At 58.6% G+C, this 27175-nt stretch overlaps 1 protein-coding gene across 2 annotated transcripts in view; it reads left to right on the top strand.

Annotated features, from left to right (window-relative positions):
* Nucleotides 1-202: 202 nt before the first annotated feature.
* Nucleotides 203-27175, top strand: part of FBLN1 (fibulin 1) — a 79286-nt gene continuing 52313 nt past the window's right edge. Inside the window, exons 1-4 of one of the 2 annotated variants that reach the window (XM_082739650.1) lie at nt 203-404; nt 17777-17882; nt 21304-21439; nt 23436-23607. In XM_082739650.1, the coding sequence (XP_082595776.1) occupies nt 329-404; nt 17777-17882; nt 21304-21439; nt 23436-23607 (490 nt within the window). In that variant the 5' untranslated portion in view covers nt 203-328. The remainder of the gene's footprint in view (nt 405-17776; nt 17883-21303; nt 21440-23435; nt 23608-27175) is intronic. The other variant, XM_082739649.1, reaches the window with a different exon arrangement.

The following is a 27175-nucleotide window of genomic DNA, read 5'->3' as shown; positions in this document are numbered from 1 at the left end:
AAGGGGTGCCCCCCGTCCGTGTGCGCCCACCTTCTCGGCCGCCCCAGGGAGAGGTTTGGGTGTCCCCGCTCCCGCTCCCGGGCCCGTGAGCCCCTCGGGGCCGGGGTGCCCGGGGCCCCAGGCCGGGGAGGGGGCGGCCCGACCCGGGAGGGAGGGCACCGCGCGCCCCCGGCCCCGCCCCCGCCGCGCCCTCCTCCGGGGCGGGATAATTGAACGGCGCGGCCGGGGCCCTGCGTTGGCTGCGAGGCTCGGCCGGAGCGTGGAGCCCAGGAGCCGCGCCCCGCGCCCCGCGCCTTTGTCCGCCCGCCGCCCGCCGCCCGCCGGCCCCATGGAGAGCGCCGCGCCGAGGAGGGTCCCGCTGCCGCTGCTGCTGCTCGGCGGCCTCGCGCTGCTGGCGGCCCGAGGTAGGGGCGCCCCACGTCCACGGCCCCAGCCCTGGTGGCTCCCCGCTCAGCCCCGCGCGCCTCGGGAGGCCTGGGGCCATAGTCGTAGCGGCCGTCTGGGCGCCGCCGCCGCGGCTCCGGGGTCGTGTGCGCCGGCCAGGCCCTCCCCTCACCCCGCTCCTGGCTCTGGTCCTGACCGCCTCGATGACCTGGGGCACTTGTGTGAAAGAAGATATTTCCTCCTCCCTGACCTCTCCCCGCCCACCCCCACCCACCGCCGCCCCGTGCAGCCCCCCTAGTGCCCACCCTCGCTCCCCCTGGGGCCAAGGCTGGGAGGCTAGCGGGGAAGGCCTGGCTGGAGGGTTGACTGAACCCCGGCTGCCCTGCTCTGTCCGGAGCGCCCGGCTCTTCCCGCTGGCCCCACCTCCGCCCCTTGGTAGGGGCTGTTGTACCCAGTTTGTTGGTGAGAAGACTGAGACTGGGGACAGTGCTTTGCCACTCATGGGTTTCCGGGGGTGGGGGGGGGGTGGACTGGACAAATCAGCAAAGAAGGGAGCAGTCTGGAGACAGATTTTTAGGGAAATAGCCCTGTGTGGGGAAACCTCTGTCTGCCCTCCTGGACCTAGAGGGCCCCAAGGCAGAGGCTCAGCCCGGCTGCACCCCCAGCTGGGGCTGGGACAGGCCCCTTCCAGGCCCACCCACCCAGTGGCAGGGGGGATGAGTCTCTGCACTCGCTCAGTGTAAGACTGAAGGCAACAGGGTGGCGCTTCTTTCGTCCTTAATTCTCAAGGCCTAACTCCTGGGTTGGGGGCCGGAGATGGGACAGGAAAACCCTTAGGCCCTGCAGATTAGAGCAGCAGGGGTGGCCTCTGACCTCTCCGCTGACCCGTGACTCATCAGTCATTAGGCCTGCCAGCCTGAGGCTTTGTTCTTCCTGGGGCCAGGCCCGGAAGAGCCATTGACCACCCTCAGAATCCTAGATGCTTAATCTCTGGTTGAGCTTAGTTTCTTTTCAACTCCCAGGTGACCACCCTCCTCCCTGGTCAGAAGGTCATCAGGAGAGATTGGGGGCAGAGGGCAGAGCTCTGTGGGTGCTTCTGGGCTTGCTCACTGGCTGCAGCAGATCCTGGAGCTCCGGCTCTGTCCTGGGTGCCTGCTGGGGCACTTTGTGGGGGAGATGGCGTGGGAGGCACAAGGGCCCAGGGGGTTGGCAGCGAGAGCCATCCTGGTCCCGCCGGGGCTCATTGGAGACTTGTTGAAAGGACGGTGCTTGGGCAGGAGCTGGGAGGCAGAGGGTCGAAGGGCATTCATGGGAAGGTGACTGGTGTTTGGACTGAAAACCCTGGGGTGTGGGGGGGCTCTGACTGGAGGCCACACAAGACTCTTGTAGGAACTACAAAGGGCCCCAGGGGCTCCCTGTGTATTTTACAGATGTGGTAACTGAGGCAGGCCCAGAGAGAGGGCATAGGCGAGCTCGGCCTGCTCCTTTCCACTGTGCTCTTCTGCCCGGGGTGTGAGAGGGTTCCCCTGCAGCCTGGTCGTGTCTGACCCTGAAGGGACATGGGGACTGGGCAGGCTGGAGGGGCGCACCTCGTCTGTATACAGGAGGCCCTAACTTCAAGCATATGTGATAAAGGAGATCTGTTCGTCGCGTACCCTGTTGGCACGGCCTTCCCTTCCTTTCTCGGGATGGTCCCTCATTGAGTTTCAGCACTGTGGTGTGGCCTGGGGGGAGGGAGCTGGAGCTCCCTGGTTTGCGTCTGCGGCTTCCCTGGGGTGACCTGGGCCCACCCTCCAGAGAGCTGGGGGTGGGGGCTGCGGGGCAGGACACCAGGGCAGGGAATTTAGAAGTGATGCTGGGAAGGGCCGTCCCGCCGCGGGCCCCGTTGCTAATCTGTGGCCGCTCGCTTTGCCTGGTCATAGCGGTATGGGGGGCGCTGACCTTCCATGCTAGGGGACAGAGTCGAGACCCTGTCTGTCCCATGTCTGTCCTGTTGAGCTTTACCGAGAGTGGGGTGGGAGGCAGTGAGGAAGGCCGACTGCTTTCTCCAGGACGTCCTTGGCCTCTGGCTCCAGCGGGCAGCGCTGCTGACTGATTACAGAGCAAGTCTCTGGGAGGAGAACAAAGACGGGAGAGGAGACGGCTTGGCTTGGAAGCACGTGGCCCGCACCCCGCTGCTGGAACTTCCCCAGGCTGGTGGGGGGGGCCTGAGGGCCCCCCAGGCTAAGCCGGGGGGGAGGGGCTGGTGGTGCCTGTTGGAGGGCTGGACGCACGAAGATGAGACTCAGGGTGCCCCCGGGTGGGGGACAGTGCCACGGCCCCTCCTGTGGGACCCACGACTCTAAGTGACCCCTTCTCCTGACTCTGCCTGAGGGGCTCCCCGCCCCCCGGCTCAGGGCCCCCTCTGCCGCCCCTGCTGGACTGTGGCATGTCGGGGTGGGAGAGAAGGGACAGCATGGCTCAGTCATCTGGGGCTCCCAGCTGGCTGCCACGAGCTTCTGTAGGACAGGAAACAACGTTGCCTGTATCCGCTTGGAAAAGCCCACAGGATGGGTTGGTGGTTTTCTCATTGGTAAAACGAAGATAGCAGAAACTGACTCCTTAACGTGCCTGGAGGTCGGGGGGCGTGGGGGAGGCCATGGCACCGTGCCTGCCACGGTGGCTGGATTAGTGTGACCTATTATTTGTGTGACCCCCTCCCCAGGGTAAGACAGAGTCCTCTTCCCCATGAGTGCTCTGAAAGTCCTCCCAGCTCCCCAGGAGCGCCTCAGAACTGGCAGCGGTCGAGAACCAAAGCCGTGTTGGGAAAGGTCACACAGAAGGGGCTTCTGCTGGCCTCCTCAGACCTCCACGCACTAAGTATGTGCTCTGGGCCAGACACTGTTCTAAATCATGGGGGTGTGGTAAGGGAGAGGTGAGGCCTGGCCTTTGTGCCTGTGGGGCTCCCCATCCCCCAGGAGAGGCAGAGGAGTGGACAGGCCATTCCAAAGCAGCCCCGTAGGGGAAGAGTCAGGGACGACCTCCCCAAGGACCAAGGAGACAGCCTGCAACCTGGCAGGCACCGGCTGGGTCTCTGGGGAGGACGGGGCTCCAGACAGAGGAAGCAGCACAGGCAAGAGCGCCGAAGGCCCGAGAGGACATGGATGCTCCGTCGAAGGCAGGGCAGGGCTCTGAGCAGCGGGTGCGGTCTGGACAGCCTTGCAGATCAAGACTGACAAACATGGGCACTGGCCTGCACAGTCCCCTGCCAGGGCGCTTTATCCAATATAAGATTCTCCTTTGCAAAACATCACATTATAACAATTTGATTCATAAAAGATTTTGCAGGGTCCCAGTGTCCTGGTAACGACCTCACGTGTGGCTGCCTAACCAAACGGGGACACCCATTCGGTCAGCTTCCCTGGGATCAGAGACCCTTCAGCCTGGAGGGAGCTCGTTGAGGAGGGGGTGTGCAGGGAGGCTGGCGGAGTTGAAGTCACAGGAGACAGGGCAGGACAGAGGCGGGGTGCTGCCGACCGGAGCTCTTCCTCCACTGGGGCCTCCTCCCTTGGCCTCAGGCTGGTTCTCACCAGGCTCCAAGTCAGGAGGGAGTCAGGAGTGGGTTGCTCCAGCTGCCTGCGTGTTATCAGCAGGTGGGGGCCGGCACTCGAAGGAGGAGAGGAGACTGGTTCCGGCTCCAGATGTGACCAATCCTGTCCTCTCCCTGCTTCTCCTTAAGTACGGAGTGAGAACACACTCTGCTCTAGGAAATTTAAAAATTGACGTATTTTGTATGTAGTTATTAATTTAACTCTCTCAACAATCCTATGACGAAGGTGCTGTCCTGTTATTTTCATTGTACAGATGTCTAAACGAAGGCCCAGAGCAGTTAAGTAACTTGTCTAGGACACACAGTGGTCCGTCGAGGGCCAGGACAGGGGACCCCAGATTCCTGACCACTTGGTTCTTTTGCCTTAAGCCTAATGAGGGGAAATAAAAACCATTTGGGCAGCACTGAAACCCCCGTAGACAAATGCTGCATGTGCAGGGGGTCCTGAGGAGGATCAGGTGTTTTCCATCCATGGGGGACCACAGAAGCCATGAGGGGCTCGTGGCTGGCTTGGTGGGATTCCCCAAGGTGAAGACACCTGTCTTGTTTTCAGATCAGAGGACAAGCCTGTCCCGTCCTTCGGAGGCAGGGGCTGTGGTGGTGGAGGGCTGTTTGCTCGGGTACCCAGTCCTGCCTCTCCCTTGGGTGTGGCCCAAGTCAGGGCCTCCTTGCTGCCTTCTGGGGGTGGGGCTCAGGACCCCTCCCCTTCTCCCGAGGAACCTACATTGGCTGCGCAGGGGGGAGGCCGTGCACACAGGAACGGATGCCTCTGGCCACAGGACACTGGGTGAGGTCTAGAACTGTCCACAGGGTAGAAAGTCGCCCCTTTCCTGGCACCTTCATAAAGGAAAATGTTCTTGGCGGGTCCTGGGTTCCAGACACAACAGGGCGGGCCCGGCATCTGGAGAAGACGGTCCTGGAAATCGTTCAGGTCCTGTTCCCGCTTGATGTGCCCCTGGCCTTGCCAAGTGATCCTGCCAGAGGGCTGGGCTGACATGGCCAGCGCTGGGAGTGGGGACACTGGGTTCCTGCCATCCTGTTGCCGACTTCCTGGGGGTCCCGACTGCCAAGGGCCCTGGTTACTGCTCCTGACGGCCAGGACCCAGAGCCTTCTTTTCTCCACGTGGAGGGTCTGTGATGCGTCCTGCATTGCTGGCTTCCAGCCACTCAGAGGGGACACCACACCGGAGGGTGGGGAGGGTCTGGCCCTCTGGAGTCCCTACACCTCCCAGATGGTAGCAAGGATGTAAGAACCAAAGAACCAGCCTTGGGGTCCGATGGGTCCCCGGACGGGTTTTATGATGGGCACTTGAGGTGAATTTGGGAAGAAATGGTTTGTCTTTTGGGACATGGAAGCCACAGGTCAGCCGGTCCACTCCTGGTATAGGTGGGTGAACTGAGGCCCAGAAGGAGGAAGTATGTGGTCCGCGGTGTCATTTGCCAGCTGTCTCTCGGGTGTTATTAGCAAATGTTTCCTGTGCCTCCCTTTCGAGCCTGGCCCGGCCCCCGAGGAGCTGTTCATCATGCTGCTGTCATCTGTCAGCGCGCCACCTGTGTACCCCGCGAGCACGAGACCCCAGGACCCAGCACAGACAAGGATAGTGCCCTGTGGAGCTCGTGCGCCACGTGGGTCCCCTGTGGCCCCAGATCCAATGACTGCAAACCGAGCGGCTTAATACAACAGGTCTAGCCTCTCACCGTCCCGGGGGCCACAATGTCACGGTGTCGTGTGGGGCTTTGCTCTGGGGCAGGGTCTGTCCTCGCTCCCCCGCTCCTGGGCTCCTGGCTGTCTCTGTCCCCACGTAGCTTTCTCTTCCTCTTGTGTCTCTTCTAAGGACACTTCTTGTGGGATTCGGGGCTCCCCCAGGTGACCCAGGAGGAGCTCATCTTGAGATCGACCCTTAATTCCAACTGGAAAGACCCTTAGTCCACCTAAGGCCACACTCTGGGGGCAGGACGTGGACGTATCTTTTCAAGGGCTACCGTTCAAGCCGCTGCACACACAGACGCCCTCGCTGGGGTGTATCGGCAGGATCGGCGCCGCAATGCCGTGACGGGGACAGCAGACAGGGGCGCCTCTCAAGGGGGCGGAGGAGAGTGATGCCCAGCTGAGGTGTGAGTTGTGAGGAACCGTCTGTGGAAAAGCCCTGAGAAGAGCTTTGGGACAAAAGGAGCAGCTGGCTCCAGGCGCCAGGTGGGAGCGGGTGTGTTGGAGGGAAGGAGGAGAGTGTGTGCCTCTGGGGAGGGTGGGGGAGAGGGAGCTGCAGAGGATGGGAGGCCTTCAAAATTAGGGTGCAGACTTGTGGGTTTCATCCCGAGTGTACTGGGAAGCCGCTGGAGGATTTTAAGCAGAGGAATGACGTTATCTGACTCAGGTTTCTAGAAGTCACTCCGGACTGCTGCATGGTGAAGGGCTGCATGGGGTGGTAAGAGTAGGCAGAGTGAGCCGGCGTGGAGGTTTCTGCGGGGTCCAGGGCCGAGTGGTAGTCGGCGGCCGCTGGGAAGTGGATAGATCTAGGGCGTCTGGGAACTTGAGTGGCCGGGACTTGCCCTGGGATGGAGGATAGAGGGCGAGGGAGAAGGAATAATTCAGGCTGACCCCACTGTTGTGGGGCAAGCAGCTGGGTGGAGGGTGATTGCTAATAACCGAGCCAGACAAGGCTGAATGGAGTGGGGCCCCGGGGGGTGGTAGAAGAGTCCAGGTTCCTAGTGGACCCTGTAAGCGTCCTGCTAGGCATCGGTGGAGTCTGGGCTTGGAGGCACGATCAGGCTGCGGACAGAAATACGGCCGTCTCAGCCCATAGGATGAAGCTGCAGAAACGGGCAGGGGAGATGGCGAGGGGGCCGGAGGGGCCGGGGGATTGAGCCCTCCCAGGCACTTTGAGGGGGGAGAAGCTCTGAGATAACGGGCCTGCTCGGGGGCTTCTCAGAACCCCTGGGGCGTTGCCAGGACTGGTTTTGAGATGGGGGGGGCCCGTGTGGTTGTGGTTGGTGGTCTGTTTGCTAATGGGGTGAGCTGCTATCCTTCTTGAACCTGTTTTTCCTTTTGGATCATGTCACCTGCTGGAGTCAAATGTGCTATAAGTTTTGCTGCCTGCGTGTGCTCCGTGTGCTCCTGATTTTGACATAAGGCTTCTCTCTGCGCCCCACGCCCGTTATCATCCCCACATCCACAAAGGAGGGAGTGAAGACACCAAGGCTCAGAGAGGCCAAGTAATGTGCCTCTGGGCGCACAGCAGCTGAGCGGCTCCCCCGGGCCGGGAACCTGGAAGCATGACTCTTCAACTGTGTTCTTTTTCTTTTCTTTTCTTTTCTTTTCTTTTTTTTTTTTTTTTTAAAGATCTTATTTATTTATGTGAGAGAGAGAGCACAAGCAGGAGTGAGGGCAGAGGGCGAGGGAGAAGCAGGCTCTCCCGCCAAGCAAGAAGCCTGACATGGGGCTCATTCCCAGGACCCTGGGATCGTGACCTGAGTTGAAGGCAGACGCCCACCCAACAGAGCCACCCGGGCGCCCCTCAGATCGTGCTCTTCTGCAGGACACTACCCCGCCTCATTTATCTTTCTGACCGAAAAGTCTTGGTTTTGCTAAGTCCGGCTTCGGGAGGAAGCCAGTGTCCTTCGCATGTGGCGGGGGTATAGGTGAGCTTTGAGTCCGAGCCAGGCTCCAAGGCTACCTCTGTGTTTGCTCTGTGCCCTGGGGCAGCTTGCTTAACTCTCCCTGATCCCCTGTTTCCTGGAGTCGTGAGGATCCCATAAGATCATTTGTCCACTGGCTCTTTCCCAGGAATTTATCGAGTGCCTGCTCTGAGGCTGGCCTGGGCCAGGGTGCAGAGCTCGTCCCGGCCCCCGGGGTGCTAAGTACACATGCAGTTAATTATTTGTGCTTGGTGCCGGGAAGTTCAGGGTGCAAAGAGAACGTGTGTGCGCGCGTGCGCGTGCCCGTGCGCGTGGGTGTGTGTTGAGTGGTTAGGGAAGACTTCTGGAGGAAAGGATCTTTGAATTGATGTGGGTGTGAATGAGCCAGTCCCAGGAAGGGTGTGGACCCAGGACCACCCAGCTGCAGCTTCCACAGGCCAGGTGCAGCGGACGCATGACAGGTGGCCTTGAGTTCAAAGGGAGACCGTGGGAGATGGGTCCCGCAGGGTGGGGTGATGTAGAGACGTCAGGAGGTAAGGCCGTCCCCCGTGTCCACTGGCCTTGGTCACAGGAGGTCACTGCCAGGAGGGAGCAATCTGGGAGGCGCTTGTTTCCTTCTGAGATCTGCCTTCTGGCCCTTCATTCTTGTGGCCTCCTGCCTGCTGGTTCCCTGCGCTAGACCCCTGTCTCGTGACAGGTGCTGGTGTGTGAGCATTGAAGCACCTGTGGGTCTGTGTGAAACTGTGAGGGGAGACTCCAGCACACCCCGTTCCTCCTTGGGAGGTCAGCTGCCCCTGAAGGGGGAGATGGCTCTGTCCTTATCCTAGACCTGCGAGGGATGTGGGGGTACTGTGCACCAGACCCCAGTGACGATGACCTGGTGGCTCCCTGGGCTGTCCCCTTGGGGACAGGGTCCTATCTTTTCACCTCTGGATCCCTTGCCCCTAGATAGAACCTGCACATGCAAGTGTTGTAACAGGAACCTTTTTTAAAAAATGATTTTATTTTTACATAATCTCTACACCCAACCAAGAGCTCGAACTCACAACCACAAGATCAAGAATTGCGTGCTCTACTAACTGAGCTGGCCATAGAGGGGCTTTTTGAATATACAGGGGACTTAGGACAGCATGAGCGCCATAGGGCGAGGGCTGCGGCCTGGGCTGGACTCCTGCTGGCTCCCCAGCTTCAGGAGGGGAGGGTCCTGGCAGGGGTGGGCTGAATCTCGCAGGGTTCTATTTGGTCCCGATTTCCTGTGGGTGTCTCATTGCATTTCAGGCTTCCCGGGGATGTGGGCCCTGGACACCCCAGGGGCCCCCTCCAACTCTCACCATAGCTTTAGCCAGTTGCTCTGGAGCCGATGAGGCACAAACTTTGCAGTGTGGCAAGTTCAGGGGACCCACGGGACACACTAGGACCCCGTTCACATTCTGAAACACCCGAGGCCCTCTGCTGCTTTGAGCTTGGCCGAGAAAACCAAGAAGATTGACTTGTTGGCTAGTTCTGAGGACACACCTTCCCCTCCCTTCTTGTTTATGCCCAGAACTCGTCTATTTTTTATTTTGCCACATGAGAATATTAAAATAGAGAGCAGAGATCCGACCACTCCCCAACTCCTTTCTCACCGTTTCCTATACACGCGGGCCGTTTGGAAGGGCAGGTCTCAGAAGGAGAGACAGCCTTTTAAGCGGGGTCAGGCTGACTTGTGGGGAACCTCCCCTGGCCATTTCCTTTCTCACTCATTTCCTTGCAATCCAGCAGGAATTTTGTCAGAACATTGTCCATATACACGGTGGGGTTTGGCAAGCCGTTGCTGAACTCCAGGCCAACTTCTCCACCCACTTTACAGGTGAGGAGACTGAGTCCTGGCCTTGCTCCAGATGGAAGGACCCTCAATGGTAGAGCTGTAAGCAGACCTGGGCCTCTGGAGCTCCAGCCCTGGGCCTACCCCACCACAACACAGTACACTGAGCAACTTGGCTTATTGCTTACCTGCTCATGGGCCATTAAGGCATTGCCCAGAGCCCTTGGGAGGATGATAGGTGCCAGGCTAATATTCTGGAAACTTCCACCTGGGGAGCAGTGCAGAGACCCTCTGACTGCCAGCTGGCATCTATAGTGCTGGAAAGAACATGTGCCTACATCTTTACCACTTGACGAGAATGGGTGCTGCTCTAGACCGTGAGCCTTGGCGTGGTGCCAAACACGTGGCATGCCTTTTGCATGGATCAGAACTACCACAACTCACAGTCTATACTGTAGTCTTTACAAACGCAGAACTCACCTGGAAGAAATTTCGTTTCAGCTGCTGTCTGGGGTGACATATGGCATCCGATGCCCGTGAACCAGGCTGTCTCTGTCCACCTGCTCACCAGTGACTTAGGGCAGGGTCTCTCTTTCCCGGAGGGAGGTGGTGGGGTGTCAGGCCCGTGGCGATGGGTCGTCTGGGGGCCTGTGTGATTCCCCTCCCCACGGTGGTGCAGCAACTTCCGTGACGATTCCATTTTGAAGAGTCTTTCTGCAGTCAGGCACCGATTTAAGCATTTTGCCTGAATTATCACATCGATCTTCCCAGCTCTCCCTAGTTACTACCCCATTTGACAGATGGAGAGAAGGAGGCTCAGTGAGGAGGCGGCGGGTCTTGGTCTGGGTGGTTTTAACCCACATGTCCGTCATCCTCCTTGGAAGGTTGTGTCAAAGGCTAAAGAGGTCTGAAAGAGAGTTTATTCTTCATTTATATTTAGTGTAATGCTTTGTGGATCCAATTCACAGTCAGATTACGGGAACTGGAGAGGAAAACTGTGCCCGATCAAAGCTTCTTGCTCAGAAGGGAGGGAGGTGATCTGAGAGAGAAGACTGCAGACCACTTCTCTCTTAAGGGCACCTACATCCCCACAGTGGGCATGGGTGGGCATCCAGCGGGGGGGGGGGGGTCCCCTGACGTAGTGTCATCGATACTGGCATCGCTCCCGGGAGTGAGGGGTGGAAGCGGTGCTGGCCTCGTTGGCTCCAGGTTGCCGAAGGCTGTGCAGATGTGCTGGGGCCTCTGTGTGGGAGTTCTGCGAATTGATGTCCTGCCAGAAGGGCTGCTGGCCAGTGGGAGTGCCAGTGCCGGGTTGATCTATCAATCGCGGTGAAATCCTTGGTGGTACCAGTGAGAGGTGGTTTCCAGGGGGAGGTGTCACCCTGTCTTCTTGCTCCCCACCCCTGGCCCAGCTGTATGTCCTGTGTCTTCGAGGAGCCACGGCCTGGGGTCCTCCTCGTGCTTTCCCTCCCACCAACAATGCTGAATTCTTACTGTGTGCGGCTGGGGAAGCGGTTCCAGAAGCACGGCCTCCCGGCCACCTCCTGAGAGCCTGCCCTGGGCTCTTCCTTGGGCCTGGGAGTGGCCGCCGCCCTCTCTTTACCTCGTTCCTTCACATTTTACCTGTTCCCGTTTGAGGTCACCTAGTTTGCTTATGTAACCGCTAGGGTCACCACCAGACTGCCCCGGGGGGCGCCCCGAAGCCGTTTACCAAGTCAGCCCTCCCTGCGGTCTGCACTGCACGTAAGCACATTAGAACAACGATGATTGAGAACAGCGGGTGAGGGCATCAGCAGAACATCGAGGTCCTTTCTGAACGAAGGGCGGTGCGAGACGGCAGGCGAGCACTCAGCTTTATTTATTTAAATTTATTTTACTTATTTAAAGTATCTATTTATTTGATGGAGAGGGAGACACAGAGAGGGAACCCAGGGCAGGGGAAAGGCGGAGGGAGAGGCAGGCTTCCTACTGAGCAGGGAGTCCGGCGCGGCACTCGATCCCAGGACCCCGGATCATAACCTGAGCTGAAGGCAGACGCTTAATGGCCGAGCCACCCAGGTGTCCTGTAAACACTCGATTTTTTAAAATGTATTTTCTTTATTTTGGTAAAATACGCATAACATAAAATTAGCCATTTTAACCATTTTTAAGTGCAATGTTCAGGGGCATTACATACATTGCCATGGCTGTGCAGCCACCAGCCCTGTCCATCTCTAGAATGTTTTCATCTCCCGAAACTGAAGCTCAGTGCCCAGGAAACAGCCCCCATGTCCCCCTCTTGCAGCCCCCGGTGCCCACTGTCTACTTTCCGCCTCTGACTGTGGCTCCTCTAGGAACCTCGTAAGTGAAATCACACAGGGTTGATCCTTTGGGGACTGGCTTATTTCACTGAGCATGATGTCTTCAACAACAACATTTTTTTTAAAAGATTTTATTTATTTATTTGAGAGAGGGAGAGGCAGACTTCTCGCTGAGTACGGAGCCTGACATGGGGCTCGATCCCAGGAGCTCGGGATCATGACCTGAGACCAGGGCAGACATGTGACTGACTGAGACACCCAGGCGTCCCAACAACAAACATTTTAAGTGAAGCATTTAGTTCACTATTACATGCTCAGCTTTTAAACCATTGTGGGGAAGTTCAAGTTAATTTAACTTAATTTAACCCAAGGGCGCATGCATAGCCGTTATTCTACAGGAATGGGGGGTGGTGAAGAATAGTCCAGACAGTCGTGCTGGTTTTAGTAGAGCAGCCCGTTGGGGTCTCCTGCCTCTGAACACTGTAGGCAGTGGTTTTCATTCTCTCTGTCCAGGTTACAGCAAACGTTTGTAGTGAGCCCCTCTCCCTGGGTCAGCACAGGGACACGGTGGGGGCGCTGGCCTGGGGGTCCCTATCTACCCCTCTTTCCCTGGGTCACCGTGCCTCCTTTCTGACTTAAACGTGGTATTTGTCACCAGAGTAAAGCTTGTTCACTCCGATGGGGACAAGTGTGAAAACAGCAAAGACTGCTCTCTGTCCCTCTCGAATTGGCAAGGGTCTTGGAAGAGCTGTGTCCAGGGCTGGGAGTGGCCTTGACAGCCTGGTCCCGCCCCATGGAAAGGAAACAACTTGGGAAGTGGCTGGAGGCTTTTTCGGTTTCAGAACACAAGTTAGTACCAGATCTTTTCTTGGACGGGAGGCTCCTCGGATCTTTTCTTGGACGGGGCGCTCCCCTGTCTGCTGGAGACCGACCTGCGACAGAGGACATCTCCGCTGACATCTTGAGCCAGGACTCCAGAGAATCCTGCAGGGTGTTCCCCTCTCTCCACAAGACCCCTCCTGTCCCTGCAGCTCTGACGGGTGGGGGACAGCTGTCTCTAAGGCCAAGAAAATGGCAGTTCGGGAATCTCAGATCCTGGTGCCAGCATGGCCCCGGCTCCTGCGGAAATTCTAAGCAGCCCCACTTTTCAGGGTGGTTGGCTCCGATCACGTGTTGCTCCTTAGGGTCATTCCCCCCCCGTGAAGAGGCATGTTTGCAGTAAACCCCACACTCCAAGGACAGCCTTGCTGTTCGGGCTCTGGTTAAGACGCCTGTCGCCGATCTGTCCCGTTCAACTGGCACTGAGCCTCCCTGATGGTGTGCGGCATGGGTGGGTGCTTCAGGGTCACTGAGGGGAAAAGGATACCATCCCTGCCCCAGAGGAGTGTCCAATTCCCCAGGAGGCAGACTAGACCAGCCTAGGAGTCTGTCAGAACCAAGCCTGATGCCTGGCTCTGCTGCTCCCTGGCCCCTCTGGCTCTGGGACCTTGGGCTCCTCACTTAACCTCTCTGAGCTGGAATTTTCTTATGTGCGTGATGGGGAACATCATGAGCCGGCCTCTCTGGGTTCTTGTGAGAACGAGTAAGTGCTGGGTAAGCCTGGGACGGAGGGGCCCTCAGTGAGGAGCACTCCCTGCCTGAGCGATGGCAGTGATGCTGGCGAGGCCTGGTGCCGCGGGGTACCCCGACAGAACTGGCTAGTGTCTGGAGGTGAGCGGGTGACAGGGCTGGCCAGAGAAGGACTGGAGCCCAGAGGGCCCGGAGCCCAGGCCAAGGAGCAGTGGGAGGAGAGGTTGGCAGGAAAGCGTCAGGGACTTTGAGTGACAGCTGCGCAGAGCTGGCCGCCCACTGGTTTCGGGAGGGCAAGGCACGGTCCCGGTGGGATGGAGGACACCCTAGCATTTATGTTCACATCACCGTGTGGCGACTTCACACCATTTGGCTGCTTCCCTTCATAATTACATTCGAAGTCCAGGTTCCAGACGTGCAGCCACTGATGTGACAGCTTGGCGGCAAGATACTTAAGGCATTGGGTTGCAGGACGGTGGCGAGTGGGGATGGAGCGGGAAGGGGAGTAGGAGGACCCCCGGCTGCCTTCTGGGCACCAGACGGCCACAAGAACCCTCTGGTTCGGGCCAAGCCCTGTTTCCTAGACTGGGACCCAGATCCGAGGCGCAGACGCTTCAGGAACTTACCCTGGGATGGTGAGTTGCGGACCAGGGGGCCAGAGGTTCAAGCCCAGGTCTGCCTGACACCGATGCCGCGCTCCCCTGCGCCCTGCCGCTCTCCGGAGGAACACGGGGACACAGGGGCCGGCGTTCTCCCTTGGTCCCTCACTGGCAGCTGGGACTCTCCGCTCATCCCCCCGTCTGTGGCTCCGCCTTGACCAGAAGCCCATGAGCTTCGGCCCGACAGCCCAGCTCCAGCGGGCCGCCCGTCGGCCACAGGTGCTGGCTCTAAACTCGTCCCCGGCCACCGTGCTCCTGCGGCGGGGTGGGCAGTGCCGTGTGAGCCGGGCAGCCTCTGGGACGGCTGCCGCTCTGTGTCTGGGGGTCTCGAGAAGGTTTGGCCTGTGATCCAGCCCCTCTGCTCCGGCTGACCCGGCTGAAGCAGACGCGCGGGGCTTTCGGAATGACAGTGTGTGGAGAGATGTTCCCCCCAGAGCTGTTCCTCCCTTGAGTATAGAATACAGGAAGTGGCCAAGGGGCCAAGAGAGGGGGAAGGGGTCGGAAAAGACGCCTCTTCTACTCGACAGTGTGACACATGCGCCCTGCTTGGTGACATCAACAGGAGGGTGGGGGTGGAGGGAGAGAGAGATGGTGAGTGGAAGAGGTTCACCGCCGTGTCAGGAACGCTTGTTCCAGTGAGGACAGTGATGCCCTGGTCTGTTCCCCCCACATCGGCCTCGTCACCATCCGGCCCCGCCGTGGTTCCCAGGAGGGATCTCCATCGCCCATCTGATGGGCCGTGCGGGGACTTCCTGTGGCTCCCGGGGGGCTGCGTGCGGGTCCCACCCGGCCCCGCCCCCAGAGGCCTCTGCGTTGCACGAGTTCCAGCTCTGTGGCTGCTTGGAGCATTCCAGGGACATTCCAGAATTTCTGGACAGAGCAAAGGACTTACCAGGCTATTGTCCTGCTGAGAACAAGGTTCAGAGGGCTCAGGTTCCCCGGCGAGAATCCTTTCCAGATGTTTCCACAGCTCAGGGCACAGAGTGCTCACCCCACTGAGCGGGCCGTGGGAGCCTGAGCTTCCCCACGCTTGTCTTTCTCAGGGATGAAGGGAGGCTTTGGGGGTGCTGCTCATCCCTGGGGGGCTTCTGCACAGCATTGCCCAGGGCCATGGTTCCCCATTTCTCACAGGCCACGCATGGCATGCAAAGCCCCTTTGTTCCTTTAACACATAATCAAGTACTGTTTACCGGGAGCTCCCTGTGTGCTCAGAACTTGAAGCCACCTCCCTCGGGGGCCCATCTGGTTGGGCGATGGCCTTCGGCGCATCTCATGATCCTGGAGACCCCGGGACTGCGTCCTGCATTGGGGTCCGGCTCAGCGAGAGTCGGCTTCTCCCTCCGACCCCCCCCCCCATGCTCTCTCTCTCTTATTCTCTCAAACAAATAAATAAAATCTTAAACAAGAACTTTAGAAGCTATATCAACCTGCTCAGCCACTCTGCGAAGGTCCTCCAAGCCCCATTTTACCATCGGGGAAGCTGTGGCCCAGAGAGGTGAGGCAGCCTGCCCGGGGTCCGGGAGCATAAGGAGCCGGGGCCAGGATTCGAGCTGTGAGCCCCGAGCTCAGGCTCTTTCTGCTCAGCTCTGGAGCGGCTACCGGCCAGCCTTGTGCCGAGGGCGTAATGACAGGAGACAGGCCCAGCTCGCAGATGTTTGTGGGTGGGAGGGCGAGGCTGTGGGATCACTGGGAAGAGGGCGCTGTGCTCCACGTACAGGCCGTGGTGTGCGAGCAGAGGGGCCCCGGCCAGGCTGGTGGGCTGGCAGGCTGCAGGAGTGAGGGTGCCCCGTCGGGGGGTGCGGGGCGGGCCGGCCCTGGAGACCGTAGAGGCTGTGGGAAGGCCGAGGGGATGAGACGGCAGGCAGGAGGGGGGCGGGCCCCGCTGGAGCCAGGGTGGAAGGGAGCTGGGCTGGGCGGCGTGGGGGAGATCAGCCTCCCGGCGGGGTCACACTCATCCCGGGGTGAACTACAGGTCATATTTTATCTCCAACAGATAAAGTCCCCGGTTTCATGAGTGCTTGTCTTAAATTCAGGGCAAGAATGAAGGAATGTGTGAGTGGGCCCACCCAACGCTGTCCCCAGCGCTCTGTGGGAATGTCCCTGCTGTGCCGCAGGGAGACCCGTGACTCCAGGCAGCTTTGTCCAGGCCCCGACCCCACGACGACTCTCCCATGTTCACAGATGGCGTTGTCGGGGAATGAGGAGGGGGGACAGCTGAGCGGGGGAGGGCCCAAGTGGCCAGGGGCAGCAGACCGGGTGGTCTGTCACTCTCCACCCCGTGCACGTGAGAACGGACTGGGGTACCTCCCTCATTGTGGGGAGCAGCTCAGAGATCCCTGGGAGTCTGGGGAAGCGGTGGCCCTGACTTGGTTCCAGGCGACGCCACCTCTCTTCCTTCCGGCCCTGTGGAAAGGGCAGCTGCGTGCCGACTGTCTCAGGGTCTTTCCGGAGACAGTCACTCTCGGTGGGCAGTGAGCATGGCGTTCAAGGGCAGCATGTCCCACACCCAGTCTGACCACAGATGTACTTGGGACAGTTGGGAGCAGGTTGGCAGGGGGATGTTTCAGGAAGTCATAGCCTCGTGTTAAGCTCAAGAGAGAGAGTCTCCCTTCTGGGGCCGCCTCGAGGGCCCGGCTTTGGAAGAATAATGAACCCAAGCAAAACACCCAAGGCCCAGGGTGCCAAGAAATTCAGCCGAGCCCCACGGGATTTATCCTGCTGGGGGCCAGGAAGCCATCATCAGTAAGAAAACGTGGCGTTTCTTGAAGCCCAGGCTCGCTCGTGCCGTCACAGCGCGGCCTCCCACCCAGGCTATGGGTACTGCTCTGGCCACAGGAGTCTCCTGGGCAGAGGGCACCTCTGTGCCCGGCTGCTCCTCCCTTGGGGCACACCGAGGCCATCTCCTTCCCCTGTGGTGTGGGGCTTATCGGGACAGTAGCTGGGGAGAGGCTGAGAGCCTGGCTCGGGACTAGAGGGCCGTCGTCCAGCTGTGAGGGCCTGCGCGGCCAGCTGCTTGACCCACGGGAGCCCTTCTGCTGTCCCTTCTGTGGGCAAGGACGCGGTCTGGGGCAGAACAGGGGCAAGAGCTGCCAGCCGCCGTCTTGGGAGGACTGGCGCCTTGCTAGCTAGGGGCGCAGGGCAAGTACAGGACATAACACAGCTGTGGCTCCCAGAAGCTGGTCTGGAAAGGTTGGCTCCTTCCTTGTCACCCGAGGGGCTTGTGGCTGTGAGGTCTCCATTCCCACTCCGTCCCCGAGTCTTTGCTTCTGCTGCGCCTCGTCCCCAGTGGCCTGGCGGTTCTCTCCTTGGCGGGGAGCCTTCCTGCGTCGCCACTGCCTGGTGTCAGCCTTGCTGGGAACCTCCGGGGCGCCCCCATTTCTGACCCTCTAAGAGTCAGGTTGGGGGTGCCTGGACCCCCTCACCACTGGGCCGGCCGGCGGCCGGTTCAGGCTCTGTCCGCCATTCCTGCTGCTGCTGTCCTCCTGACCCATCCGCGTTTCTGGCGCGTGGCTGGAGCAGGGAGCCAGCCCGCGGAGGGGAGCATGGGTCCCCGGGGCTGAGCTGCGGCCCCATCAGATCTGGATCTGGAAGGTAATTGTTCAGGTGTCAGGCCCTTCTAGGAAGGAGCGGCCGTGTGTTCCAGCCCAGCACCCAGTGGGTTTTCCATTCACGTTTGTGGAGGGACTCACGGACGTGTGCAGGCCCGTTCGGACTGGACTAGCCTGTAGTGGGGGCCCAGGGAAGCAGGAGGGGGGGCTGCATGTCCGAGGGGACCTCCGTTGGGCCAGGGCAGAGTCGCCCCCCTGACCAGGCACCCTGCTCTCTCCCCACACAGCGGCCGCGGACACCCTCATGGAGGCCTGCTGTGCGGACGGACACCGCATGGCCACACAGCACAGGGACTGCTCGCTGCCCTACGCCTCGGAATCCAAGGAATGCAGGTACGTGTGCCGACAGCCCCTTTCTACAAGAATGGTGTTCCTTTAGCGGAATGCAGCCGTAGGAGGGGGACAGCGTGAGCCAAGATCCCTGGCAGAGCCTGGCAGAGGCCCACGCCAGCCCCGGCCGTGGCAGACCTGGTGGGTCCCTCCGTGCCCCCTTCCTCTGCCCTCTCACGTCCCTGTACGGGGCTGGACTCCCTCCTCCTGGACCGCCCCGGGCTGCTGGGGCATCTCTCCCCTTCCCCAGGCTACAGAGCAGAGAGACCTGGCTCTGCTGTTCTCTCTGCTGCTGCCGGGCTCTGCGGCCAAGCCAGGCGCCTCGTTACAAAAAGGGGTCTGTTGTGGGGTCGGATGCGATCATGTGACTGGCAAGTGAAAGTGTGGACAGCCTTCGGACCCCAAAAACACAGACGAGCCAATCTGGAGCAGAGAGGTCCCCCAGACGGGCTCATGGATCTGCTGTTCCTCTTCCCTTAAAGGGACCCAAGCTCCCACAGTATTTTGGGAGGAGATAAGCTTAGAGTGCAGGATGCAGATCTGTAACGTTGACCGTCGCCGTGAAAGTAATAGTAGCAAGCCTGTGGGAAGCTCGTCGCCTGCGCCATGCCTTGTGGCACGTGACCTCATTCAACCCTGTTATTAATCCCTGTTCCCAGATGACGAGCTGGGGCTCCCCCCCAGGTATAGCTGGTAGATGACAGCATTAGGACGTGAACCCAGACCTGCTCCTCTGGGGAGCAAATGTCAGGGAGGCGACGTTCCGTCCTGGGGCAGCCCCTGCTCTCCTGTGCCTCCCGGCCCGGACTAAGCCGAGCCCCACTCGGGCTGGGGGCAGCTGGGCCGAGAGCTGTCACGGAAAGAATGCGTAGGGCAGGCTCGTGCGCCTCGTCCTGGACTTTCGCATTTTTGTTGGCAGCAAGCATCGTGTGCAGCCTGCCAGCGCGGCCGGGCGATGTAAATCTCGGTTTAGGAAATTCTTGAAAAGTCCAGAGCCTTGTGGACCAAACAAAGGAAGAGGAAACAGGACGCTTGGCTGTTGGGATTTGCAGGGCATCTGAGCGGCGAGAGCTGGGAGTTTGGCTCCCAAGGGCAACCCAGGGCTGGAAACCGCAGAGGGGCCGGGGCTGAGCTGGGTGGGCAGCCGAGCATTCTGTCTGCAGCCCGTGCCCACGAGAAGCAGCCTGGCCCGGCAGCTTGGATGGGCCAGGGCTGGATTTCCGGCCGTGTGACCTGAGCCAGCTCAGGGCCCCAGCTTCCCCACGTGGAAAAGGAGGATTATGATAACGTCCCTTTAGGGTTGGGACGGTGACACAGGAGAGGGAAAAAGCCAGCACCACAAAGCCAGACGGGCCCTAGGAGGCTAGTTGGCTCGTCCTGGGGAATTCACGGGCCGGGCTGCATGTGGGTCTCAGGCCTCCTGGTGAAGAGGGAGCCGTCGACTTGAACTGGCCCTAGCCGTGTCACTGTCTACGCCCCTCCAGACCCCTGCATAGTTTCCCCTTTGTTCAGGGAACATTGGAGATTGAACCCCACATAGTTTGCAGAGGTCAGAGGCCAAGCGTGGGCTGTTGGCTCAAAGTGGGTCATCACTCAAGGTGGGATGGGCTAACACAGCAGACGAGCCCTCCTGGGGGCAGTCAGCTCCACTGCGTGGGGACGGAGCGACCCCAGAGGACCACGGGAGGGCTGAGCCCTCTCTGCAGACATGGGCTCTAGCCCGGGGCATTCAGCTTCCGCCAGAGCCTCTAACACGAGACACATTTGGGGGCCGTCAGGGAACAGCAGCTCTGAGGCTCCCCCACGCACATATCACCTGCGTCCCAACCCGAACCAAGGGCCCACATGTCTTAGGATCTGAATTTAAATTTGCCCAAGACCTCAGGCCACTTTGAGCACCAGGCATGTTCTCGATGAGACAGGGAGGAATCATTGAACAACACAGACAAAAGCTCTTCTACGGGATACAGAAGATAGAACAGTAAGGTAACTACGGGGTTCGTGAGAAGGTGCTCCGTGTTGTGGGAAGGGAGAACAGGACAAGAGGCCAGGTCCGTGCCGTCCTAGCGGGTGGGAACGCGTCCTTCCTTGCTCAGGCTGAATCGTGCGCCACCGTGCGGATAGACCTCGTTCTGCTTGGCTGTTCCTTGGTGGGCACGGCATGGGGCTGCTTCTCCCTTCTGGCTGCTGTGATTGATGCTGGCGTGAATGTGTGTGAGTAAGGACCTCTTGAGCCCCCGCCTTCTGTTCTTCCGGGTGCATACCCGCCAGTGGGATCGCTGGACCATTTGCTCGTTGTGTATTTAATTTTTCAAGGAGCTACCTGACAGCTGCTACAGCATCTGTGACTCCCACCAGCAGTGCCTAACCCTTCCAGTCTCCCCCGTCACTAACACTGTTTTTGGCCCAGCCAACATCCTTGAATGCATGGACAGATGCACCCCTGTCTGGTTGCTGTTCTGTCCAATCTGGTGGAATACCTATCATCTGCAAATTCACCGAAAGCACAAGTGAAATGTGTGGGATCACAAGCATAGACAGATCTTTCCAGGTGGTTCCAGAAGCAACGGGAAGCCCGGTGCAGAGCTCCAGCCCTGCAGCGTGGAGGTGGGGGGGATTGTGGGGTGGGGGCCTTACACCGCTCTGCTTTCAGTCTTTCTAATTGTACACTTCGGGAGCACCTTCCGTCTGCCGGCTATGGTGTGTGTGCATGTAGAATGCACATGTGTGCCTGCGAGTGTGTGTGCAAGTGTGGGCGACTACATATGGACATCTGTGAATGTACGAACGTGCGAGTGCGTGTGTACGTGCAAGTGTGTGGGGGTTGGTGAGTGGGTGGAGTGTATGTGCCTGCAAGTGTGTGTGCAAACACAGGCAACTGCATGTGTGAATGTGAGAGCATGGTGCGTGCATGTGTGAGTGCATGTGTGCAGGCGAGTATGTGTACAAATGACTGTGTGTGTGAGTGTGTGTGAGTGTGTAAGTGTGCGCATGCGTGAGTGCACATGCAAGTGTGTAGGAGAGTCAGTGTGTGTAAGTGTGTGTGTGCGTGCAGGTGTGAATGAGTGTGTGCGTGTAAGTGGCTGGTGGGTGGAGTGAGTGTGGGCATGTGAGTGCATGTATGCACATGTGACTATGTGTGTGTGTGGGAATGGGAGTGGGCGAGTGGATGGAGTGAATGTGTGTGTGCACATGTGAGTGTGTGTGTGGGTTGGTGAGTGGGTGGAGTGTGTGTGTGCAAGTGCATGTGTGTGCATGTGCGTGGGGGGGGGGAGTAGGTTGGGAAGGGGAGGCACCCAGCGAGGCCCGAGCTCCCATCTCTGGGGGACTACAGCGCCTCCCCCCAACCCCGCAGGACCCCTCCCCTCCCAGGGCCCCACCCTCCCAGGGCCCTGTGCTCAGTGCCCCCCGCCCCCCGACACAGGATGGTCCAGGAGCAGTGCTGTCACAGCCAGCTGGAGGAGCTGCACTGTGCCACGGGCATCAACCTGGCCAACGAGCAGGACAGCTGTGCCACGCCCCACGGCGACAACACCAGCCTCGAGGCTACATTCGTGAAGGTGCGACTAGCCCGCCAGCCGCCCTGTCCCCCGCTGGAGGCCTGGGTGCTCTCCTGCCTCAGCCCCTGCCCAGGCCTCCTCTGAGCAGCAGGGAGGGAGGAGGGCGCTTCTCGGATCCCCTGCCCCCCTGCAGTTTAATCAGGAAACCCTGGATGACCTGGAGGAGACAGGGACGAAGGGACCCAGGCTGGCCCTGTGGACATCCAGTCCCCGGGCTTCCGGCCAGAATGCAGAGATCAGAGCAGAGGTGACCCAGGCTCTGGGGCCTTCAGAACCCTCTTCACTATTCAAGGCAGGTGTCCCTACCCCGTCTGCCAGGAGCAGGAGGCCCTGGAGCCTTCCTGCCCGCCAGGGCGAGGTCCAAGTGGCCCGGAGCTCCTGCACGGGGGCTCTGAGAACACATGACCTCCCAAACTGTCCTAGAAGACAAGACAGAGATTCAGAGAGGCCCCCACTCCAGAGTGGCCTGGCGGGATGCTTCCAGGACCTGCAGGGGAGGGGTCTGGCGAGGCAGCGCTGGGTCCATCGGGCCCAGGGGGAGGTGAGTGCCGAGTGAGTGATGCCTTGCAGCCTGGGTCTGCGAGGGTCCCTCGGGTCCTCTGTCCCTGACCGCTTTCTGGGCCTGAAACCACAAATTAACGAGGCTGTCCCTCCCTCACCACCCACTGCGAGAGAAAAACAAGCCCGACTGGAAGGAGCTCGGGCCGTTAAGCTGGGCAGCTGGGTTCCTGTCCGAGCTGCGTTTCCAGGAAGAAAGTTTTCCCGTTCTCTGTTAGGGGGGCCAGGCAGCGATTTCAAGGAGCACTAATTGGAATGGAGTCTGAATTCTGGGGTGGGGGGGTGTGGGTTCCTTTCTGGGGATTCTCTCTTCACACCGATTAGGGCAGAGGGAGTTTCCCCACGGAGGAGTTGGGGGGTCCAAAGCCCCATCGCCCACCCTCAGCCTTCCTGGGCCTTCACAGGAGGAGGTTTCTGGGGTGCGGGAGCTGGATGGGGTGAGGGTGGGGAGGCCTGGTCATGGGGTCCCCGAAGCCAGGAGCTTGGGCCATAGCAACTGCCTCCCCGGGCAGGGCTGGGGCTCTGTAGACGCCGACTGCCCATGTCCCCAGACGAGAGAGAAAGGGAGGTATGGAAAAGACACGGAACATTCTAGCAGGAGTAGGAACAGGCCACTTTGGCTGATGGGTGATCAGTGTTTCCAGGAAGGATTACTCGTGTCCTGGAAGGTGGAGGAGGTAACTGGTACCCCCCCCCCCTTTTCTGGCACGGAGGTTGTAGAACCAGCAGGATGGAAGACCCACCAGCCCGCAGAGAAACTGAGGCAAAGCCACACCACCTGACCCCTGCTTTGGTCCTTTTGGAAAGTTCTGTGCTTTTCTTAGGATAGTAAGGTCTGAAATAGGGTTCTTCCTGTATCAGCCTGAGTGCCATCCCCAGGATTCAGGTGTCACTTTCGGGAACACTGGGGTCCAGGTGACAGGCTGTCACTCTGTCCCTCACTTGATGACCTGTCTCGAGGTCCTCGTGCTTTTTAAATGCACGATGTGCTTCTGCTGCCCAAACCCCCTGCACTCAGGAGGGAAGAGACAAGGGCTTGTTCATTTTTCTGGGCTTGGTAGAGAAATCGTAGACCACACACAAGGAGGCAACACTCGGGGAGCTCTTGTGTGACCCTCAGAGCGCCCCTGTCATAGCTAATTCCTCCTGGAGGTATGTGAGTGGGGTAGGGCAGGGATGTTGATGGGGACAGTCTGGTGCGGGGGAGTACATGGTGGGCGCAAACCCCTTTAAGGTTCCTTTCAAACCCGGGACCTGTTTGGGGGACAGCACACCTCGGGCTTAGTATGCTTGAGCTGCTTATGGCCAACCTTTAGAAGAGAGAGTAAGTCCCATGTGTCGTTGCTGTGTGGGCGGTGTGGATACAGGATCAGAGAGGCTTGGGGGTACCCCAGTGCTGGGTGGCTTCTCCACCCTGACTCTCCACTCCTGTTCACAGAGGTGCTGTCACTGCTGCCTGCTGGGGAGGGCGGCCCAGGCCGCGGGCCAGAGCTGTGAGTACACCCTCATGGTCGGCTACCAGTGTGGGCTGGTGTTCCGGGCATGCTGTGTCAAGGGCCAGGAGACGGCAGACTTTGCCCCCGGCGACATTGGGGACATCCAAGAAGCAGGTAATTCCCCCACCCCTTTTTTGCCTTCTGGCCAGGGCATTAGTCAGTGCTAGCCAAAGAAACCAAACCAATAGGATGCGGAGAAAAGAGATTTATTTTAAGGAATTGGCTCCCTTGATCGTAGGGGCCGGCAATTCTGTAGTCTGCAGGTTGAGCCAGCAGGCCAGAGAATGGAGGGAGAACTGATGTTGCAGTTTGAGTCCAAAGGCCATCTGCTCGCAGAATTCCTCCTCGCTGCGGGGCTGCCCTGATGATCTTCACCCAATTAGGCAAGGCCCACCCACATTTCAGAGGGCCATTGGTTTTACTCAAAGTCTGTTGATTCAAATGTTAATCTCATCTAAAATAAGGTCAGGAGTGCCTGGGTGGCTCCGCTGGTTAGGCGACTGCCTTCGGCGCAGGTCATGATCCCGGAGTCCCAGGATCAAGTTCCTCATTAGGCTCTCTGATCAGCAGGAAGTCTGCTTCTCCGTCTGACCCTCCCCACTCTCATGCTCTCTCTCTCATTCTCTCTCTCAAATAAATAAATAAAATCTGTAAAAAAAAAAAATGTAATATATGATCACAGCAAATACAGACTGATGTTTGATCCTATCTCTGGGTACTGTGATCCCAGCAAGTGGACACATGAAATTACAGGGAGTGGGGCACACGCGTGTGCCTTAACTCCGCACAGACTGATTCTAGGGGTCAGATCAGTTTCGAGTTCGTTACTGCTCTGAGAGAGCCCTGCCCTGGAGGGGGACTGAAGGCTTGGGAGCTGGAACCTGAGAAATCTGGGTTCATGTCTCTGTCCTAACATGTATTTTAAATAATCAGATGTACCAGACCTCTGTTCCCTCATCTGTGAAATGGGTATAATCATAGTCCTGCTCTGTAAGGTTTCTGGAGGATTGTATGGGAGAACGAGTATGGAGTGTTTGGGCAACTTCATGAATGCTGGCCATCGCGATTGTTTCTCGTCCCTCCAACAGCCCTGGGCAGCATGGTGGCCCTGACCTTCCTCAAGGTCACATGGCCAACACACAGGGGAGGGAGAACGCTGGCCTTCTACCCTTCAGCCCCTTTTTCTCTCCATCTGGCGCCAATGATGTGGTGACAAGAGGCAGGGAGGGGTACCTTATTAATAAGTGGTTGTATTCTTTCAACTAATAGATACGTATTCAGCAAACAGGCGAGTGACCCCAAGGACAACTTCAAGGGAGCTTGAGTGGGTCAAGGGCAGAAAGGCCCTAGGAAGGAGGAGTTCACAGAACCGTGCTCCCTAAGTCACGCTGCCCATCACCCTGGCTTCATGACCCCGGTGGCTTCGTGGTCCTGGGGCAAGCAGACCTGCCTCCCTCTGGTTTTGATTTCTCATGGATGCCGTGGGGCTGATTTCAGATATCTCCGGCATAAAGAAGGTCTGGAACCGCATTCTGGCTCACTCCTTGACTTTTGAAACCAGAGATGATATTTTCACTTTAAACAAACCCAAACTATTCGTCCTGGTGGAGATTTTCTCCTGTGTCTCTGGGGAGGATTTTTGTTGATTTATGTCCTGTTTCCATAACCGTCTCTGAGCTTTGCTGCTGCTCCAGATGTCTTATTTCTCTTCTGTCTTTTATCTGCTTCAATTCTTGCCCCAGGCTTTCCCCAAAGTCTCTGTGAGGACTCCCTGCCCTTCCTCCTCCCAAACCCAGACCCTTATCGCAGGCCTGTTGTGTGCTGCCACCGGCCCCGCACAGAGGCTCCGCAGACCCTGCTGGCCTCTAACAAAAGAAGTCTGGGAATCGAGAGGAAGCTTTTGGAAACTTTTATATGCATCTGAGAGTGTAGCTTAATGCCAGTTTCATCTAAACAGGCTTGTATGTCTGTTCTCATAACTTAATTTTCCTGGTAATTCGTTCATATTACATGCTATCAAGGTATGGCCTGTGATGGGGGAAAGCGCCGCGTCCCCTTACCGCAGAGAGTCTGGGAGGAACTGTGCTGGGATGTATATTGGCTCCCCCCATTCTACAGATGGGAAGATGGAGGCTGGGGGAGCCCAGGTTTAGGATTCTCTTTCTGGCAGGATTGGCGGTGGCTCTGTGCCGGGCTCGCTGGCTTCCAAGGAGCGTCACAGAAGCCTTGATGGCTTCCTTACCCAGGCGAGAGCTCCTCACAGTCCTCCGGGCCGACGCTCTGCCCTGTGCCTTGGCCTTGACTGAGTGCCCCAAGGGAGCCAAGAGTTCCCGAGTTGAATAACCGTAGCAAAGGTGCTCCCAGCCTCCTGACCTGGGGGAGACGATTCATACGCTAAAGGCCTTTTGCTTAGTTCCTGGCCAAGTGAAAGGTTTACTTGGGGACCCCGACCACATTTTAACAGCCTGAAAAGAGCCTGCCTTGTGCCTAGTGTGTGTACGTTACATTGTATTGAATTTTAAAGCGGAATTCCTAATAACGTTTCTTTTTGATGATGTTTCATTTTTCTGGTGTGAGGGTGCTACACACTCCCCGTGGGTGTGTTAGCAGATATAGAAAGCAGGGAAGAGGAAATGGACACAGAGAGAAATTGTGTTTCCATCAGGTCACTTTCCGGGTTTTCTCTGTGTCTCTTTTGCTTCTCGCACATGCAACGGACACATATGGGTTTACACTTTCCCGCCCATCGCGGTCACGCCTGCTGCCGACTCGCGCCTGAGCTGTGATGGCTGCCATCCTCTCTCGTGGACGGGGCCGCGACTTCCCAGGGTGTGGCTTTTGGATATTTTTAGGGATCCTTCCTGCCCCTGGCTGTCTTATACAAGCTAAAGGGACGAATCTGTTTCTTCTCTTACCCCAGAACGGCCAGTGGAAAACCACCCCATCAGACTACAGTAGGGGAATCCACTGGGTGACGTTCCTATTGTGAGTAGGGCCCTGTCTCTGCCGAGGGCTCAGCCCGTAGAGCGGATCTACTCAGACGCTTTGTCTGAATGCGCCCAGCGAGTGCCTGCTGATGGCCGGCGCTACACGGGGCTTTGCGGGTGGGCTGTATACATGCATTTATTTCCTGGGGCTGCCCTCGCAAAGCTCCGTGGACTGGAGCTGGGCGGGGGGAGCTCAAACAACAGGAATGTTCTATCTCCCAATCTGGAGGCCAGACCAGTCCAGGTATCGGCGGGGCTGCATCGCCCCGAGGCTCCAGGGGAGAATCTGCTCCAAGCAGCTCTCCTGGTTTTTGTCAGCCTCGGGGCATGGGTGGCCCATCTCCTCCCTCTGTCTTCCGTCATTTTGCCTCTGTGCACGCCTGTCTCTGTGTCCACTTTCTTCTTTCTAGAAGGACACAGATGTACTGGCCGGGAGCCCACCTTCACCCACCTTAACTCTATCATCTTTGCTAAAACTCTTCTTGAAAGGAAGGTCATGTGCGTGGGTACTGGGGGGTTAGGGCTCAACATCTTCTGGGGGGACACCATTTACCCCATCACTGCAGGTTTTTACTGGGCACGTTGATTCAGGGTTGGGGGCCGTGGTCCGGTGTAGAGCAGGGCCGCAGCTGCCTTTGCTGAAATAGGCAGGTAACGTGAGTGCCTAACGTCCCTCGGCAACCCCTGAGCTCCCC

The sequence above is a fragment of the Mustela nivalis genome (assembly GCF_964662115.1).
Source record: "Mustela nivalis genome assembly, chromosome: 7".
Classification (NCBI taxonomy): domain Eukaryota; kingdom Metazoa; phylum Chordata; class Mammalia; order Carnivora; family Mustelidae; genus Mustela; species Mustela nivalis.
This window is presented reverse-complemented; position numbering and strand designations above follow the sequence as displayed.